Source organism: Festucalex cinctus, chromosome 21 (assembly GCF_051991245.1).
Source record: "Festucalex cinctus isolate MCC-2025b chromosome 21, RoL_Fcin_1.0, whole genome shotgun sequence".
NCBI classification, from domain to species: domain Eukaryota; kingdom Metazoa; phylum Chordata; class Actinopteri; order Syngnathiformes; family Syngnathidae; genus Festucalex; species Festucalex cinctus.
Genome location: NC_135431.1, coordinates 11,110,014 through 11,125,970, shown reverse-complemented (window position 1 = coordinate 11,125,970; position 15,957 = coordinate 11,110,014). Strand labels below are relative to the sequence as shown.

General features: G+C 39.0%; 1 protein-coding gene across 4 annotated transcripts in view; it reads right to left on the bottom strand.

Annotated features, from left to right (window-relative positions):
• LOC144010285 (MAM domain-containing glycosylphosphatidylinositol anchor protein 2) overlaps nucleotides 1–15,957 on the bottom strand; it is a 205,230-nt gene that overhangs the window by 20,638 nt on the left and 168,635 nt on the right. For all 4 annotated transcript variants that reach the window (XM_077510538.1, XM_077510537.1, XM_077510539.1 and 1 more), the window contains 2 exons: nucleotides 12,805–12,982; nucleotides 1,493–1,513 (listed from right to left, as the gene is read on the bottom strand). In XM_077510538.1, the coding sequence (XP_077366664.1) occupies nucleotides 1,493–1,513; nucleotides 12,805–12,982 (199 nt within the window). The remainder of the gene's footprint in view (nucleotides 1–1,492; nucleotides 1,514–12,804; nucleotides 12,983–15,957) is intronic.

Below are 15,957 nucleotides of genomic sequence, written 5' to 3'. Positions count from 1 at the left end.
ATGGATACATACTGCAATTTTAAGACCCTGTTAAGTAAATTAAGAAAATTGTTTGCAAACACATTAATTGCTAAAAAATGTGCAAAGACTGAGAGCTATGCGGCATTAAGGTGCGGCAATGTGTTTTTCCAATTTTTCTGTCATTTTTTTTTGGTGGCATGGTTAAAACAACACTTCACCATCCAGCAGGATTTGTCTCTCCCCTCTGTAAAAAAAAACTAAACAAAAAAAACAAAAAATAAAAACAAACATATTTATTCGCAACAGTGTAATTCAGTTAGTTTGCTAGCTATGCCTGCACCTGGAAAATACATCAAATAGTCCGCTTTTAAGAGCGCCTCACTGTTGGCCCCGAGTGCACACACATCGCGCATAGAAAGGTGGAATAACGAGAAACAGAGAAGTTCTTAAAAAGTTGACAACCAGATTGTGGGCGGAGGCTTCGGGCTATTATGGCTACTTTAGAGTGCTTCGTTGTCTGCCACGAGTGTGCATACATGACAGAAAATCACAGAAAGGAAAGAAAATACAGAATCGAAAATAATATAAGGTTAATAAACTAATCATTAATAAATTTAATAAATTCTAAAGTTGGTTCATTTAATTAAAAATATATAAAAAGATATGAATGTTAATAAACAAAGCAAAACAACCAAGTCTTATTGGAAATGTGATGAGATTGGTGATGGCGGTTAACGCTGATCTGCCTATTAAAAACACACCAGTTTTGAGATTTCTATTCATAAACTTTATCTAACCATGGAGCAGTTGCATCATGATATCATGCCAAGTTACGTGAAGGCTAATAAAAACATGCTAAGGAGCTGACGGAAACCGTAGCCCACAAGGTGCAACTGAGGGAGCGGCGCCTAATCTGCACAAAGAAACAAAGCTAAACGGCTAACCGGAGGACACGGAGTTGCCCGGCAGTGTCCTCAACAGAGACAGCATTTATTTAGCATTCTGCATGTTGGGCGGCTGATTCTGATAAATATTCATTGATTTATTAAAACGTAGCTCACAGCCGTTTTCTGAGTCACGACCTTGAGCTAAGCGGCGTGGGCAGCCGCAAGTCAGGTGAGTTGCGTGGGCGCGCCGAGGAAGAGGAAGCGGAAAGTGGTCGAGAGCTAGGTCAGGAGGATGCGGGGACCTCTCACCTGTACTCACCTGATTGTGGGTGAGCCTTTTTTTTTTCTTTCCCAGCAGGCGTTTGGATTGGACGTGAGTGATACATGCAGATCTGGTAGATTTTATATATATATTTTGGTATAATTTTCTATAGCAGTGTTTCTTAAACTTTATTGAAACAAGGCACCCATTTTACTATTAGGGGGAGTAAACACTTGCACATACAAATCACATGACACCGTTTACGTCAGCTATCCATCACTAGTATGTGAAATAATATTTTCCAGTCATATACAGTTGGCAGGAAATGTTTCAGGGGCATGATTACTTGTACAAGTGATCACGTGTGAGGATTCATACTTACTTAGGTGAGGGTTGATGGGAGCTGTGGAAGACAGAAACAAAAGAGGCATTAGAAATGCAATTTAAAAAAAAAAAAAAAAAAAACAGTCATCGAATCATAATTTTCGGACTTGGAATAATAGTGAACGGAAAAGAAAGTGGAAAGTGAACCTGTCTTGGCAGTGTAGCAACCCCCTTTGTTGCTTAATTTGCTGCCGACACACAGCTAGCTAGCTAGCTAGCTAGCTAACAATAGATGCAGCTGGTCTGCAGCAAAGAGTATTTATTTATCATTTATAAAATCAACAGGTACAGGAGTCGACGCAGATTCTACCTTTGGTCACAATGCGATGTTGGATCCTGGTTAAAATAAGCCACTTAACACTAAAAATGAGTGTTTTTGTTTTTGTTTTTTTACATAGTTATAGTACAAACGGCAGCCACCAGTGCAATCAACAAATGAATGTCAGGCTTTGTAAAACGCTGGACTTGTTGGACTCTGACGTGTCATTCGTTGCAGTCAACAAGGATAGTGAATCGGGATTTTGGGTGCAAACCTGAGCTATATTATTGAGTAAGGTTTTTGTATAAATTACATCAAATTAATTAAAATTATATATCAATTAAATGAACTGAGACTGAAATTTAATTAATTAATTAATGTATTTATTAATTTAATTTAATTATTAATTTAATACAATTATGCTATATAAAATTATACAAAAAATAGTTTAATACATTAAGTAAATTAAATACAAATATATATAATTAACAAAAGTGCAATAACATAAAATCCCAAAAAGTAGAATTACATAAAATTATTTGAAATAAAATAATTGATTCAATTAAATAAACTAATGGAAGGTACAACAAAGTTAGCATTTAATGAAATCAAATAAATTTAAAGAAAATGATCTCAAATAAATAATGTAAAATTTGACAAAAACAACCCTTTCAACTCTTCCAGGTATTCCCAATATGGGTGTGAGATGGCAATATTTAACACCTTCCTTCCTACTAAATAAATAATAAGGTACAAAAGCAGTTTATAGTAACATGCATTTGAAGTTAGGATTCACAATTGTATTGAAAATCATCTCTTCCTTTAGGCCTATAATTGGGGTACTAGTGCACAAATTAATTTTAACAAGCAGATGCTACTGTAAATACACTCATTATGCGCTACACAACAATACATAAATTTCACCAAATAACTACAAAAGGTTATTGCTCTGCACATAACTTCATTTACTCATTTTATTATTTCTCTTGAAACAAAAGAGTATTTTTACTTTATTTTTGTTTTATATATACAACTGTTGTCATAATTCTGTCACAGTTAACAAAGGGTTAAAGCCTATTAATATGTATATAAATCCTGAGGCTAATCATGTGTTTTTAATGTTCATCAATAGCGACAGTTTAATCATGGAATGGATTCATTTACATTACCTTGACTTTTTTTTTTGATTGAATGAATGATTTTGTACTTTGAAATGAATTGAAATGCCATATCATTCAATTTAAAAATGTGTTTTCATTAAAGAAAATACCACTATTCTGTATAAAAAACATAAAAATAAATATAAAAACTGAAAAAAAAAAAAAGGTTTTCTAAAGTGTAACTTTATGTACTGTAGTATTTGTTTTAGATATGCACTCTGTGAGTTTCTGGGATCGAGTTGTGACCTACAGCAGCTGCTTGAGTGTCCTCAATTTGTATTTGTTCCATAAACGCCTCAAAGTGTAAAAGTGCATTTCGCAATTGCAAGGGCATTTCAGTACCTTAATTGTTCCAAATGTTTTCCACTTCACTTCACACAAACATATAAGTTGGGGCATTTCTAAGTCAAGATACGAATGTATAACCAACGGCAAAAAAAAAAATGTTTGTCTGTCAGTCTGACCACTTTAATAGGATTTTTCTTTCTCAGAAATGCTTTTAGTGGCATTGCCGCTTCTCCTGTACAAGGTGACTCCCATTTGGAGCGCTAAGCCCATTTCATACTTCCGCTAAAACATCAAAATGAACCACCATTGCGTCCGCTAATCACATTAAACCACTCTTTCTTAGTTCCCGACTCCACGGTTAACAACGTTGCCAGCCATTGTAAAGGCAACGTCATAAAGGTGGAGGCTACTTGCAAACAGTCAGTTTTTCTGCACGTTAAAAAAAAAAGTGTTTTCCAAGCAGAGTAAACAGCATTTAACCTGCCAGGAAGAATCATGAGCATTTTCCAATGATCGATGGCTGACCGACCAAATAGATGTGATGCAGCAGCTCAAGCACAAAACTATGTAGCCGCATGATTTATGGACGCTCCCCAGCCACTAAAAAAAAAGGAGGGAGGGGTTGGGATTGATTAGAATCCAAACAATTAAAGCCAGTAATAACAAATCATCCCGTCTAAGGAAAAGTTGTCCTTAAGCCTGTAGGGATGGAGCGTGGGTGCTGCGCTTCGGGCTGCTCACCTCTTCGTGGATTTATGGAAATGTAGCTTTTTGGTGGGAAAACAAAACTAACTAGACAATATACTACCATTGGACACAACATTAGGCACACCTGTACAATGTACTGGTATCTCATAGGTGAGTTATGTGCCAAAAAAAAAAGATATTAAAAATACACACACATGCTGTGTATACTAGTATGTGTATATAGGTGTGTGCGTATATATAGATGTATATGTGTATGTATATTAGGGATGTTCAATATCACGTTTTTCAGACCGTTACCAATATGAGTACAGCACTCAACTCGAGTAGACACCGAGTACTGAAACCATGAGTACATAAAAAAAAAAAAAAAAAAAAACAATGACAGATAATTTTAAATAAATACATTTATATCCCAATGCAGTAAAGCATTTCCCTTAGAATCACATTAATTTAATGACAATTTTCTACAGTATTCTTCTAATTTCTGATTTCTAGCTCCTGATCATAAAACGGCCACACGAGGGCGGCTATGGACCGAAACCTCATTTGAATAACATTTCATGACACATTTCATGTTGACATTATCTGTAGCATGAAATAAACAAATATGAGAGCAGAGCGATTTTATTTATTGATTGATAGTTAATTTTATTTTTAGATTTATTTTGGCATTTATTTCCACAATTACTTTTATATTTGTATTTTAATTTTGCTCAATATATGTATTTTTACTTTTATTTATTTACCTAGGTATATATAATATTTTTGCTGTTTTTACTTCCATTTATATAATTATTTGTATTTATTTTTTAATTATATTGTTTTATATCCGTTATTATTTTTGCTTTTATTTATTTATTTTTTACTTTGGCAGTTTTGGTCCTCCATAGCCAACTCTCCGATGTCACTATAAATAGTTAACCTGGCAATAGCCAGATTGATATTGTGATTCCCTCAAGGGAGTTCTCCACAATATCAATATGGAACTGCTCCGCGGTGATTTGCTCGGGAAACATGGAACAGTTTGTACAATACTTCGAGCTGATTGGACGATGTGGCCTTTTGTACATGTTTTTTTGACCAATCATGGCCACGGATGAAAATGTGTTCGTTCTCGTCAATCGTCAAATGGGGGGAGAACGGGCGTTGGTGCAGCCGGGGGGCACGAACATCCAGCTAAAAATGTTCGAAGTGCCTCACGCTGTTCAACGTTCAACCAGGAAACGGTGAGTAATTCTGCGAGAACAGAATTAATTGCAGCGTCCATTCGTGCATGTTAGGTTTGTTTGTTTGCCACGGCGTCGGCGCATGGCTTCCTGGTTTCGTCACAGCTGCATGTCCTGCCCCAAACACAATGTATCTCTGTGATTGGTCCACTTGTGGTTCGGATCGGTGGAATTCAATGGGATCGGTACAAGATGTATTCTCGGGAGTTTGTGAACTCACAATACCGCGAGAATTCCGCTTGCAGAGCAAGGTTAATAAATAGTATCATTTGTCTATAACATTTTGCGACCCTTGTGTCTTACATGTATTTAGGGCAAGTCGTAAAATGTCTGAAGTCTTGTTTACGTTTGTCTTGTTTATGTTTAAAAAATTGAAAACATCATAAATCATGCTTTCTACTAAGTAAGTACTGTCTCAAATGTTCTCCAATTTCAATACTGTAAAATGTATCGGATCGTATGCCGAGAAACCTTTCTTGGGAGGAGCAATATGGTGGCCTCACGACTTCAAAAGTCTTGGCCTTTGGGCTATCCAGTCATATATTCAGATCAGTGGATGGATGTCTATAAAATTGTTCTAAGTACACATCTGCAGAGCAGCTAATTCTTCCCTGTGCACACTCTGACAATGAGACCACCACTGTCACCTACTGTTGTGGATGTGCAATTACATTTTATAAAAAAAATGTTGGCGAACCTGCTCCCTGGAATCACATGTATCCCTCCCTTCCACCACGCCCACATTTTTAAATCTTTTTCTAATATTTCATGTCTAATTTGATTTTTTATTTTTTTTTAATGCAGTAACTTCTGGAGGTGAAAAACACCTTAGGCAGCTGCTCTTGGTCTCAACTTTCTTCACTGCACAGGAGTACTATACCTAATAAAGTGTCCAGTGAGCGTGTTATGCCGCAATTGTGGGCGTGTGCTCGCCATATAAATGCTTTAATAATCTTTTATGCTGCCAATCCAAACCACAGTGGACTGTGCAGAATGAATAGCACTGCAGCATAGCAAGTGTGTGTGCAGTTTGAAGGTGGTTGGTGCCGCAAAAAAAAAAAAATACATTAAATGACCACTCAGAGCCTTGGGCCTTTGTTTCCCCACACCTGACTCCCTCCACGGCCGTGCTCACAGACAATATGTTTTGTTGTCACGTATTATTATTTATTTTCTTCTTGTTGTTGCTACCTGCAGCTCGCTCGCTATTTGGTATGGTCCGCATGAATGTGTCTGCTCAGGCAATGCGTCTTCTCCCACTGAGGAAATCAAGCCGAGGGAGCCCAGAGGCTACTTCACTGCTACTTTGCACACACTCACACACCCACAAATAGGATTTAACTTGGAATTTAACGCGGGAGACTATATCGGATAAGTGAAAACAAACGGGCTGGAATACACTGCGACTGTTGATGCAACTATTTCACACCATACGCTGTTTAAAATGGAGGACTAAGAGCCTCACACGATGACTGATGATGAAATGGAGACGCTCGCCAACGCAAACGTTCCGCGGTGTTTTGCACGCTGTGGCAAGACAATAAAAAAAAAAAAAGTGATATCATTTGACTGAGCTAGTGCTGGGAAGTACAAATACAGTGGTTCCTTGAGAAACGTAACTCAAAAAACAGTATTTACAAACACCCCTTTCCACTGAGATGAATGTAAATGCCATTAATCCGTTACCAGCGTCCCCCCCAAAAAACAAAGTCAGAAAGTGTCACACTGTGCTAACGCTGATAAATGGTAAATGGCGCTTCATTTATATAGCGCTTTTCCACCTTACAAGGCCCTCAAAGTGCTTTCTTTACATTCGAATACTCATTCACTTTCTGATGACACTGCATCAGGAGCAACTGGTGGTTCAGTTTAGTATCTTGCTCACAACCTCTCGGTTCCGAGGCGGCCACTCTACCATTGAGCCACACCGCCCCCAAGGAGTCATAATTAATTTGTTAAATAAAGTAAAATAAATACATTTAATTAAAAGGATTACACCAGGGTATTTTAAGCCCTTCCAAAAGTTAACTATAGGCATGTAATGACTAAATCTTACCTTTGACACCATGGCTTTTTTTTTTCTTTTTTTTTATAAGCTTTTAAATCGGCTCCGGTGTAAGGAGATGCATTATTGACAACATAGTGATACAGGTGGTGCACCGTGAATTCTGGAAAAGTCGGCGATTTGATTAGGTCCGTGAAAACAGCAGGGGGCAGAAGGTAGGGTCTGTTTTCAAACCAGCCATCTCCAGTTTCCGTAAATATCACACTCGATGAGCACCTACTTAATGTTGAACAAGCAGATTCCATGGCTCAATGGGCAATAATAACTTTTAATTTGTAAAATAAAAGTCTCTAAGTACCTAAATCCAGCGGCCCCGTCCACTTCCATTCAAACGTCATTTCCTTCCACCGTCCATGGTGGGGCAGTCACGTGATCACGTGACGTCGGTGCAAATGGTCAATACAAGTGTCAGCCAGAACACTTCTGGGGTTTTAAGACAGGCAATTGTCATTGCACTTTGGCATTGCAAATGTGAAGGATAATTGATTTCTTTGAATTCATTTGGACAGAATGTTTACTGATAAAGGCTACTTTTGTCACTATCCCATGGAGGTCTCAGAGAAAGTGTGCATGCGTTTAGTCCGCGTAGGCGGTGCGGGGGTGGGTCCGCACCTTATGATGTCATAAAGTGCCAACAGCTCGTTTTCGCAGGTTGGGAGGGGCTGGTGCTTGGAGAGCAGAATGACCGAGAATATCAGATAAAGGGGCGAATGGAGGAAAACACCACTTCGGTCATGTTTTTGGTGAGGAATTAGCATTTTAACACGGCTAAAAGCGCCAAAAAGTTCATTTTTCATGTTGCTGTCCCTTTAAAGTCACAATTATTTCTAGTTATACTTTTAATTATTTATTTGCTAATTATCATAATTTGCAATAATTTAGTTTAATTATTCAGAATATTTATTTCTTTTTTATTAAGGCCCCACCCCAATTGTTCCTGTTCCTTTTTTTAAAAGACTTATTTTGGCCAAGATAAATGACCCCGGAACTAGACTTAGACAGTAGTTCTTGCAGTCCAAGCACACGATGGTCCTCCAGTGCGCTACGAGTGAATCAAATGTGCTTCTTTGGCTGGTAAAGACCTAACATTACAAGCAAAAGCGTGCCAGAAAGCCTTTTTCAACAATCGTCTTTCATTACGACACCATTAAATAGTGACTGCGCACGCTTTCTGATAATAAACAAATAATGCGCACGTCCACTCATAATGACATAACACAAACGGTGCTGCATGGAGTTCAGCATTGAATCAGCAGCTCACAGGAGGTGTGTGGGGGTGGAGTTGGGGGTGTATGTGTGTTTAATTTACTGCTGTGTGCACTCAAGTGTTTGCTCGCTGACAATGAATCATTGCACTGACCTTAAAAAAAAAAAATATCCCGATGATTGGTTGGTGAGTGCATGTAATTAATATGTCTTTACCAGTGTTTTATGATCATGGAAATGCGATGGGGAATAATCATTTCAAGCTTCAAAACGGAAAAAGAATTAATGTCCTTTGCTGACACTAAAACCTTTATTAGCTGGACAGGTCGTTTTTTATGAAGCATTTTAAATGTTTTAAGTCATACAAATGTAAGAGAATATTAATCACTGTTAATAGTAAAAACAATGAAATATTTGATCTATGATGGAAAACAAAGGCAAAATGCAGCAACATTTTTGTCATAAAGTCCAAAAAGAAATTAACTAGTAAGATTTATTTTACACAATAAAAAAAAGTTCTTACAACTGTAAACTAAAAAAGTTCTTACAACTGCATAAACTGATGACTTTTAAACTGATCTTACAATATTAGCCTAAAAAAGTAAATAGACAACAGATGATCTGAGATTCTTAAAAAAAGAACAAAAACAAAACAAAAACAAAAAAAAACTGTCAGTGTATGCGCCTTCGCAACCAGAAAAAAAAAGGAATTTTCAAGCAGTGGCAAGACCTTTGTCATTTGTTTTAATAGCCACTCAACAGAGCAAAATCATATTTATATATGCAGCCATGAATCTCTGTAACATTTGCCAACAATCCAGGGCTAAATGTAGCTCGTCCTTGACATCCAAAGATGTTAGAACATTCCAGATGAATCGCTTCAATATATTACCTTGATACCAATTCCTACATTCTGATTAGCCAGGTCTTCGTGTGACATCTTAGGGCTTAACATAAATACAATTTAAAAAAAAAACTACATTTGATAATGATGACGGTGGATTCTTACTGCTTCCAATGTAAGCCTATCTATATCTTTTACAAAAAAACAGCAACAAAAACCCAAGAAGAAGCAAGATGATGAGATTTTTTTGCATACATTTGGAAGCTCCGCTGCAGTATTTCTTATCTCGAGTATGTGAGCATTATGCTGAGCTGCGTAGCGTTGCGCTGCAGCCGTCTCAGGGTAAACAAACGGTTTAAATATGTACTCCTCCTTCCAGGATGTCGTCTGAGCAGGTGCTGAGTTAGTCATTGTGCGGCGGTGACACAGCCATCCATCAATGCTCCAGCTGGGGACGCCGTAACTACTTTTCTTTTCTCGCCAACTCCCCCCCCAAAAAAGACTTTAACGAGCTCGTTGAAGTCTAAGAGCCACGGTGCTAAAACTTCACTGTGGTGTTTACTCAAAGAATCTAAACAACCCTCCAAAATCTTGTCACGTAGTTATGGTCTTAAGATGACAATCTTTCGAGAAACAAACATGTCAATTTGTAAAGCTGGAGTGAGCTCAAATAACAGAAAATCGGTTGATGTTGTCCATGTGTTGGGAGAAAGTATACTATCTTAGTTCATAGACACAAGTCTACCATATGTAAATATTGGTTCCATATTTGTAAAGTAAATTTTTAATAAAAAAAGAAAGTAATGTATATTGAATGCAATCCTATGAAGACTGCATATATGTATCATGTCTACGGGGATTAGGGATATCACAATAAGGGCAATATCGTGATATCGTGATATTAAAACTACCACAATATCGTCGTCGTCATGTTCACAATATTTTAAAAGGAACACATCTGTTAAAAAAAGTCAGGTTGATTTCCATTTGTGCAGCTCTAGCACCCTCTAATGGCTAGTTTATTAGTGCAATTAAATTTTCATTAGGGATGTTTTGGCCTTCTATGTTTAAAATCTATGCTAATTGTCAGCTGAAGGGGAACCTAATTTTCTTGTGAAGCGATCAATGTGCTTGCATTAGCAAGTCAGTGTCTCAATATTGTTATTAGAGATTGTAGGTGCTTTATATGCATTGCTGTTGTGTACAAAAGTACAATATTGTGCTTTTTTTAGTATGAGCTCTTTTATTTACAATATTGTGATCTTTTTTTAAATAGCGCCGCCCCCCCCCCCCCCCACAATATTGTGATAATTATCGTATTGTGACCTTCATATCGTGATAATATCATATCGTGATGTTTGGATATCGTTACATCCATAACGGGGATCACATCACCGCCTGTTTTTCCAACAGAATGCAAACATCTTCTTTAACTACAACTTGGGTTTTCCCTTAAGAAACAGTGAGGACAAAAAAAGAAAAAAGAAAGGCGTTAACGAGAGTGAAAATATGCAGAAGATCCCGGACCGTCTTCTCCGTGTCAGTCTTGCGGGACAACTTGAGCGAGAAGAGTGCATTCATCTCAGACCTACATTAGCCCGTGACGCCACACCGTGCGTGGGAGAACAGAAGCAGCCCTAGAGTGATAATTAGTCCGGTCTCTCGTCGGGCAGGCGAGTCGCACATGAGGGGAAGGCTCTCTTCTTCTTCTTCTTCTTCACTTTATAAATAAAAAAAGAAGAAATCTTTGTTTCCTTCTATCTGGGTTCTGTCTCCTTCTGCTCCGTCCTAATTAGCCTCAATTCTCTTCATTCTTCTTTGATTGCGTTCAATCTCCTTGAGTTCAGCCAACGACGACTCGGGTACGCACACATACCGAGTTTTGACAAACATCGGTATGTGTGTTCTGACTCATTTATCATGTGTAGTGTAGTCTCACACACATAATAATGTCGTACCAAACCGACCTGGTAACTACATTGCGGTAGAAAGCTTTTTATTGTGGCAAATGACTAACCAAACAATATACTAACTAGCCTTACCACCAACTTAACACAAAAATCCTGCGTCTTTCTTTTTGTGCAAAATCCTACTCAATTCAGGCTCCATTTCGCGACAAAATGTCCCAAAAATGTCATTTAAAGTGGAGTGACGGGGGAGAAGTTGAGTCACTTGCTGATCTGTTTGCTGCTTTGACCCAACTAAACGTTTGACTCACGCGGTGTGTTCAAGTGCTTCCGAGCTCTTCGTGCAAAGAAAGCAGACCTGACTCAGGCAATAAAGGTCACGGCGGAAAGAGGCGATGAGTCGCTTGATCAACATTCATTTGGCTCAAACGGGCAAAGGAGCAAAGCAAGCTGATTTCCAGCTGTCTCCCGGTGACTGACGGTGTTAGATGCAATTGTAATTATTTTAATGAGTTCACTTTTTTTCCCCGGCCCTCTCTCTTGCATATCATACATAATCGGTCACATCCTCAACATGATGAACACAGCGATGCCTCATGCCAGGATGAACGTTTGATGATTCGCTGAATAATAAGACGGGAAAAGTGATCTGGAGTTAATCTAATGCAATGTTAGTGACTTTGCAGTTTTTCCACCTGATTATCATATTTCCTGAAATATATATATATTAGGGTGTCAGGATTAATCGCATGACTGCAATGGGGTATATGCCACGGAAGAGGCGGGATGTGATTTTGCATCAGTTTATTTCCGGTCCGGGTTGCGAACGCGCAACCCAGGGGCACAAAGTCAGAAGCACAAGTATTTTTGACGCAGCCCACACGTCGCAAACCGAACCGGAAACAAACTGTCCCGCCTCTTCCGTGGCATATACCCCATAGTCAATTCACAATGAATCACAAATTTTATATCTGTTCTAAATGTACAATGAAATATACAATAACATATTTTAAAAATAACGTTTTCATACTCTTGTTAACATAAAAGTAGGAAAAAAATAAACTAATAGAAATATATATACTGTAAAAAAACGAGTGTGATACTGATTTGTGTTGAGGTAATTTTCTTCCACTAGACAGCATAATTGCATTTGTAATGAGCAATGCATTTTTCTTTTTATATTCATAGCTATCAAATCTTTAACATGAAGTAACTTGTGAAATTCTGCACATTTTTAAAGTTGTAAAATTCAACTTAACCCCAGTCTCCACAAATATGTGCATTATTATTACATTTATTACTGCAAAATTTTGATGTGGACGTATCTTTTGCTGCGTTGCGACTGGAATTCCCCCAGTATTGTACAGGCTTTCCAAGAAAGGGGCGGTGAATCGCATGTTAAAAAATAAGTGGCATTAAAGGAACTTTAAATTAACTTAAAACTGACACCCTTTATATATATTTTTCTTTACGTAGAGATGTCCTTTTTAAAGTTCATTTGCAATCCAGTAGATTTTGGTGAGGGAAGGTGAGTTTACTTTATGTGCAAGTGGTGGCTATTGAGAATGACTTACATTCCTTGCTCCATTAATTTTTCTGTGGTGCAAATCAATATGTGACGCCACTAAACTAAAAACGTGCACTCACCGCTGTAGGTGACGATCCTCACGGTGGAGTCGCCCTCGCCGAAACGGGTGATGGGGGTAAGGCGCACCTCGTAGGACTCAGGCTTGATGAGCTCGGTCAGGTTGTGTGTGATGAGCTCTCCCTTGTTGATGGTCCAGTCCACGGGAATCTCCTGCTCCCACCATCGCTGCTGTCCCATCTGTGGAGATAACAAGCAAAATGTCAATAAAACAATATATGTGGAGTCCTACTGGGATGTGTTCCAAGCACCCTGTGTTTTTTTTTATAGTGATGTGTCCATCCATCCATCTCAGTTTGTTGTGTATTGCGGTGTTTCCCAATTGAGCCAAGGCATATAACATTTTTCTTGCTAATGTGCTAAACCCCCATATATTTGGAGTACTATGAAACCTGAAGCTCGTTCAGCTCTCCAAATGACGTTTTTAATATCACATTTTTCACAATTTAGAATGTAAAGTGAGCTTAAGTCCGTAGAGTGGTATTTGCATTCAGCTTTACTGGATGAACATTACAAAGGACATTTTTCACTGGCTCTGTATTTACATTTAAGCCGAGCAAATATGCATCCCTTTCAAAATCCTAGGCAGGATGTTCCCTCTCATCTGCCAATTAACCTCGTCTCTACGCATTTGTAGGGACGCGCCAACATTAAATGCTACACAACTAAAACAATTTTCCCTGTGTGAGTCGTTGACAGCTCGCTGCTCATTAGGCACATTTACTTTCAAAGTAGCTTGCGAGCCTTTGAATTCAGTCGGCTTTCAGCCCATCAGCAAGGATGAAGTCACATCAGCCTCTCGAAAAGGTAAGGCTGCAGTCCCCGCCTTTAAGGAGCGCTAGTGCAACTGATGGAATTCCATACATCAAATGGCTAAGCTCTGGCTTCTCCTTTCAGGTTCACAGAAGCACAAACAATGTTTTGCTGCAGCAGTGGCCGCAGGGGTTATGCGAGTTAGCGAGGTATGTTTTATCCTTGAGAATAGCTTTAACGGGGCGGGCAGCACTGCACAAAGACCAAAGACGACTCCTGCATCCCAAACAGAGGCGATGCATGCATGCCCTTCTCAGTCCTGGCCGCAAATCCAATGAAATTGTGGCGCGTGTGTGAGAGAGAATGCTCTGAATGAAGTAATTACTTAGAGTCTGGAGGATACTACGCTATTATACGCTTTTCATTACAGCTAGTTTTGCAAGCAAATAGACACTGGGAATTACACAACTCGTACTTGTTGTCTGCCAGCAAGACAAAACTAACAAGTCATGACGGTAGAAAAATTAAGATTATTGACTTAGCATTATGTAGGTAAATGTGAATAACTTCAGCCCTAGCGGCACAGTAGCCGGGGTTTGAATCACAGCACCGACTGTTACTAAAATGAATTCAGCAGTGGTATTATGACTTCACTGCTGCATTAGCATAGGCAAATGAGAGACTACGTTACATTCCAACCCACAGATTAAGTTGTCACTGTAGGAACGGAACTCAACTGCAAACCAAGGACCCCCTATATTAACCTATTGATAGTAATGCATGTATCCATATTGTGATTGTCCGAAACCCACATCGATCGTATTAGTTAAGGGATAGGAAGTGTAACTGCCTCTCACTCAAGCCACAAATCCACTCCATAAACAAACAGAGTCGCTCAGCCATTGTATAGCGCTGATTATTGCCGGTACGTCAACTTGTTTAGCATGGCATTCCTCCAACGGGAAAAAAAGCAACTGGGTCCAAATGCAGATATCAGCAGTAAGTATTTAAACAGCATGTCATGTGCTATTCAGATGGATCTAAAGCAACAGCATATTGTGTTGTTGTTTTTTTAGCATAATAATTCACACAGTTCAAACTGTTCCTGTTATTAATTAGGGATGTAACAATACTTGCATTATTTATTTAAAATATATTTTTAAAGTGTGCTGGAATTTTGGTCACTAACTGCCAACTCATATTAGCAGTTTCCTAGTCGACACATTAGCTAGCTAGCGATTAGCTAGCAAATTCATTTTACCATTTGTTTTTGTTAACTATAATAACCTTGGTCCAACACAGACACACACACCTAAAACACTGTGAAATAGTGTTAACTGGTTAATACTGTTAGTTGTTTAATGAATAACTGTTGGTTTAGCACTCTATCACCATCATTTTGTCCCTCTTCCATGTTGATTTTATTTGCCGTTCCAAACTGGCAAACCAAGCCAAATTGTTGGACTACTAGCTTTCCGTGCAACATATCCCCGGGCCATTTATCACGGGATAATGGTTCCGTGGCAGACATGAGTGCGGTAACCCAAGCGTCCCTTTTCCTCTGCATTCCAGCTACTCCCAGGGGAAGCTGAGGCCAGATGAGCTCTGCTATTATTCTGCCTTTATCAGATGCCTCAACCAACCTCTGCAGACTCCTCTTGATGTGAAGTAGCAGCATCTCCCTGGGGATGTTCTCCCGACTCACACAGTCCCTGAGGACCGGTGCAGATTTTCTAGCCGCTTGGATTCATGATCCCATTCCGATGGTTTGTTGATAGTTGGAGCCTAAACTAGCTAACAGATTGAAGGTTGCTTTGAGTTCGTCTCTGTGGGAAAACTTAACTCTGGAGTAGGCAATGCACTGCAGAGATTCAAGCCCCTTTCCCAAAGTGTGTCTGATGAACTGGACCAAGCAAAGCACTCTACGCCTTCCCATAGCCACTGTCTCGCCTCTGTCACTATCTCAGAAGATGACAAATTCATGGGTCAACTTCCAGGCCCTTTTCCCAAAAGGCAGAAAATTCAGACTCACAAATTATCTACTTTGCTTGTCCTCTGGGTGGGTGAGCTGGAGCCTCTCCCAGCTGACTTTTTCTGAGAGACTGGACTGGACCGGTAACCAGCCAATTTTAGTGTCTTCAAATCAACCTAACATGGAACATACAAACTCTACACACGAAAGCCGCAGCCGAGATTCGAACATCGGATCTCAAAACTGTTAGGCAGACATGAAAACCACCCCGAGTCATTACTGGTTGTTGACCAATGAACACATCCACAGGTTATTTTCCTTGCTTTGTTTGTATCTGCGGCTTCCTGGAATAGTGTCCAAAATGCATAATCTACTGTTCTTTGTTCTGCATGGCTTCAGCACTTCCCACTTCATTAAAAGAACACAGCTG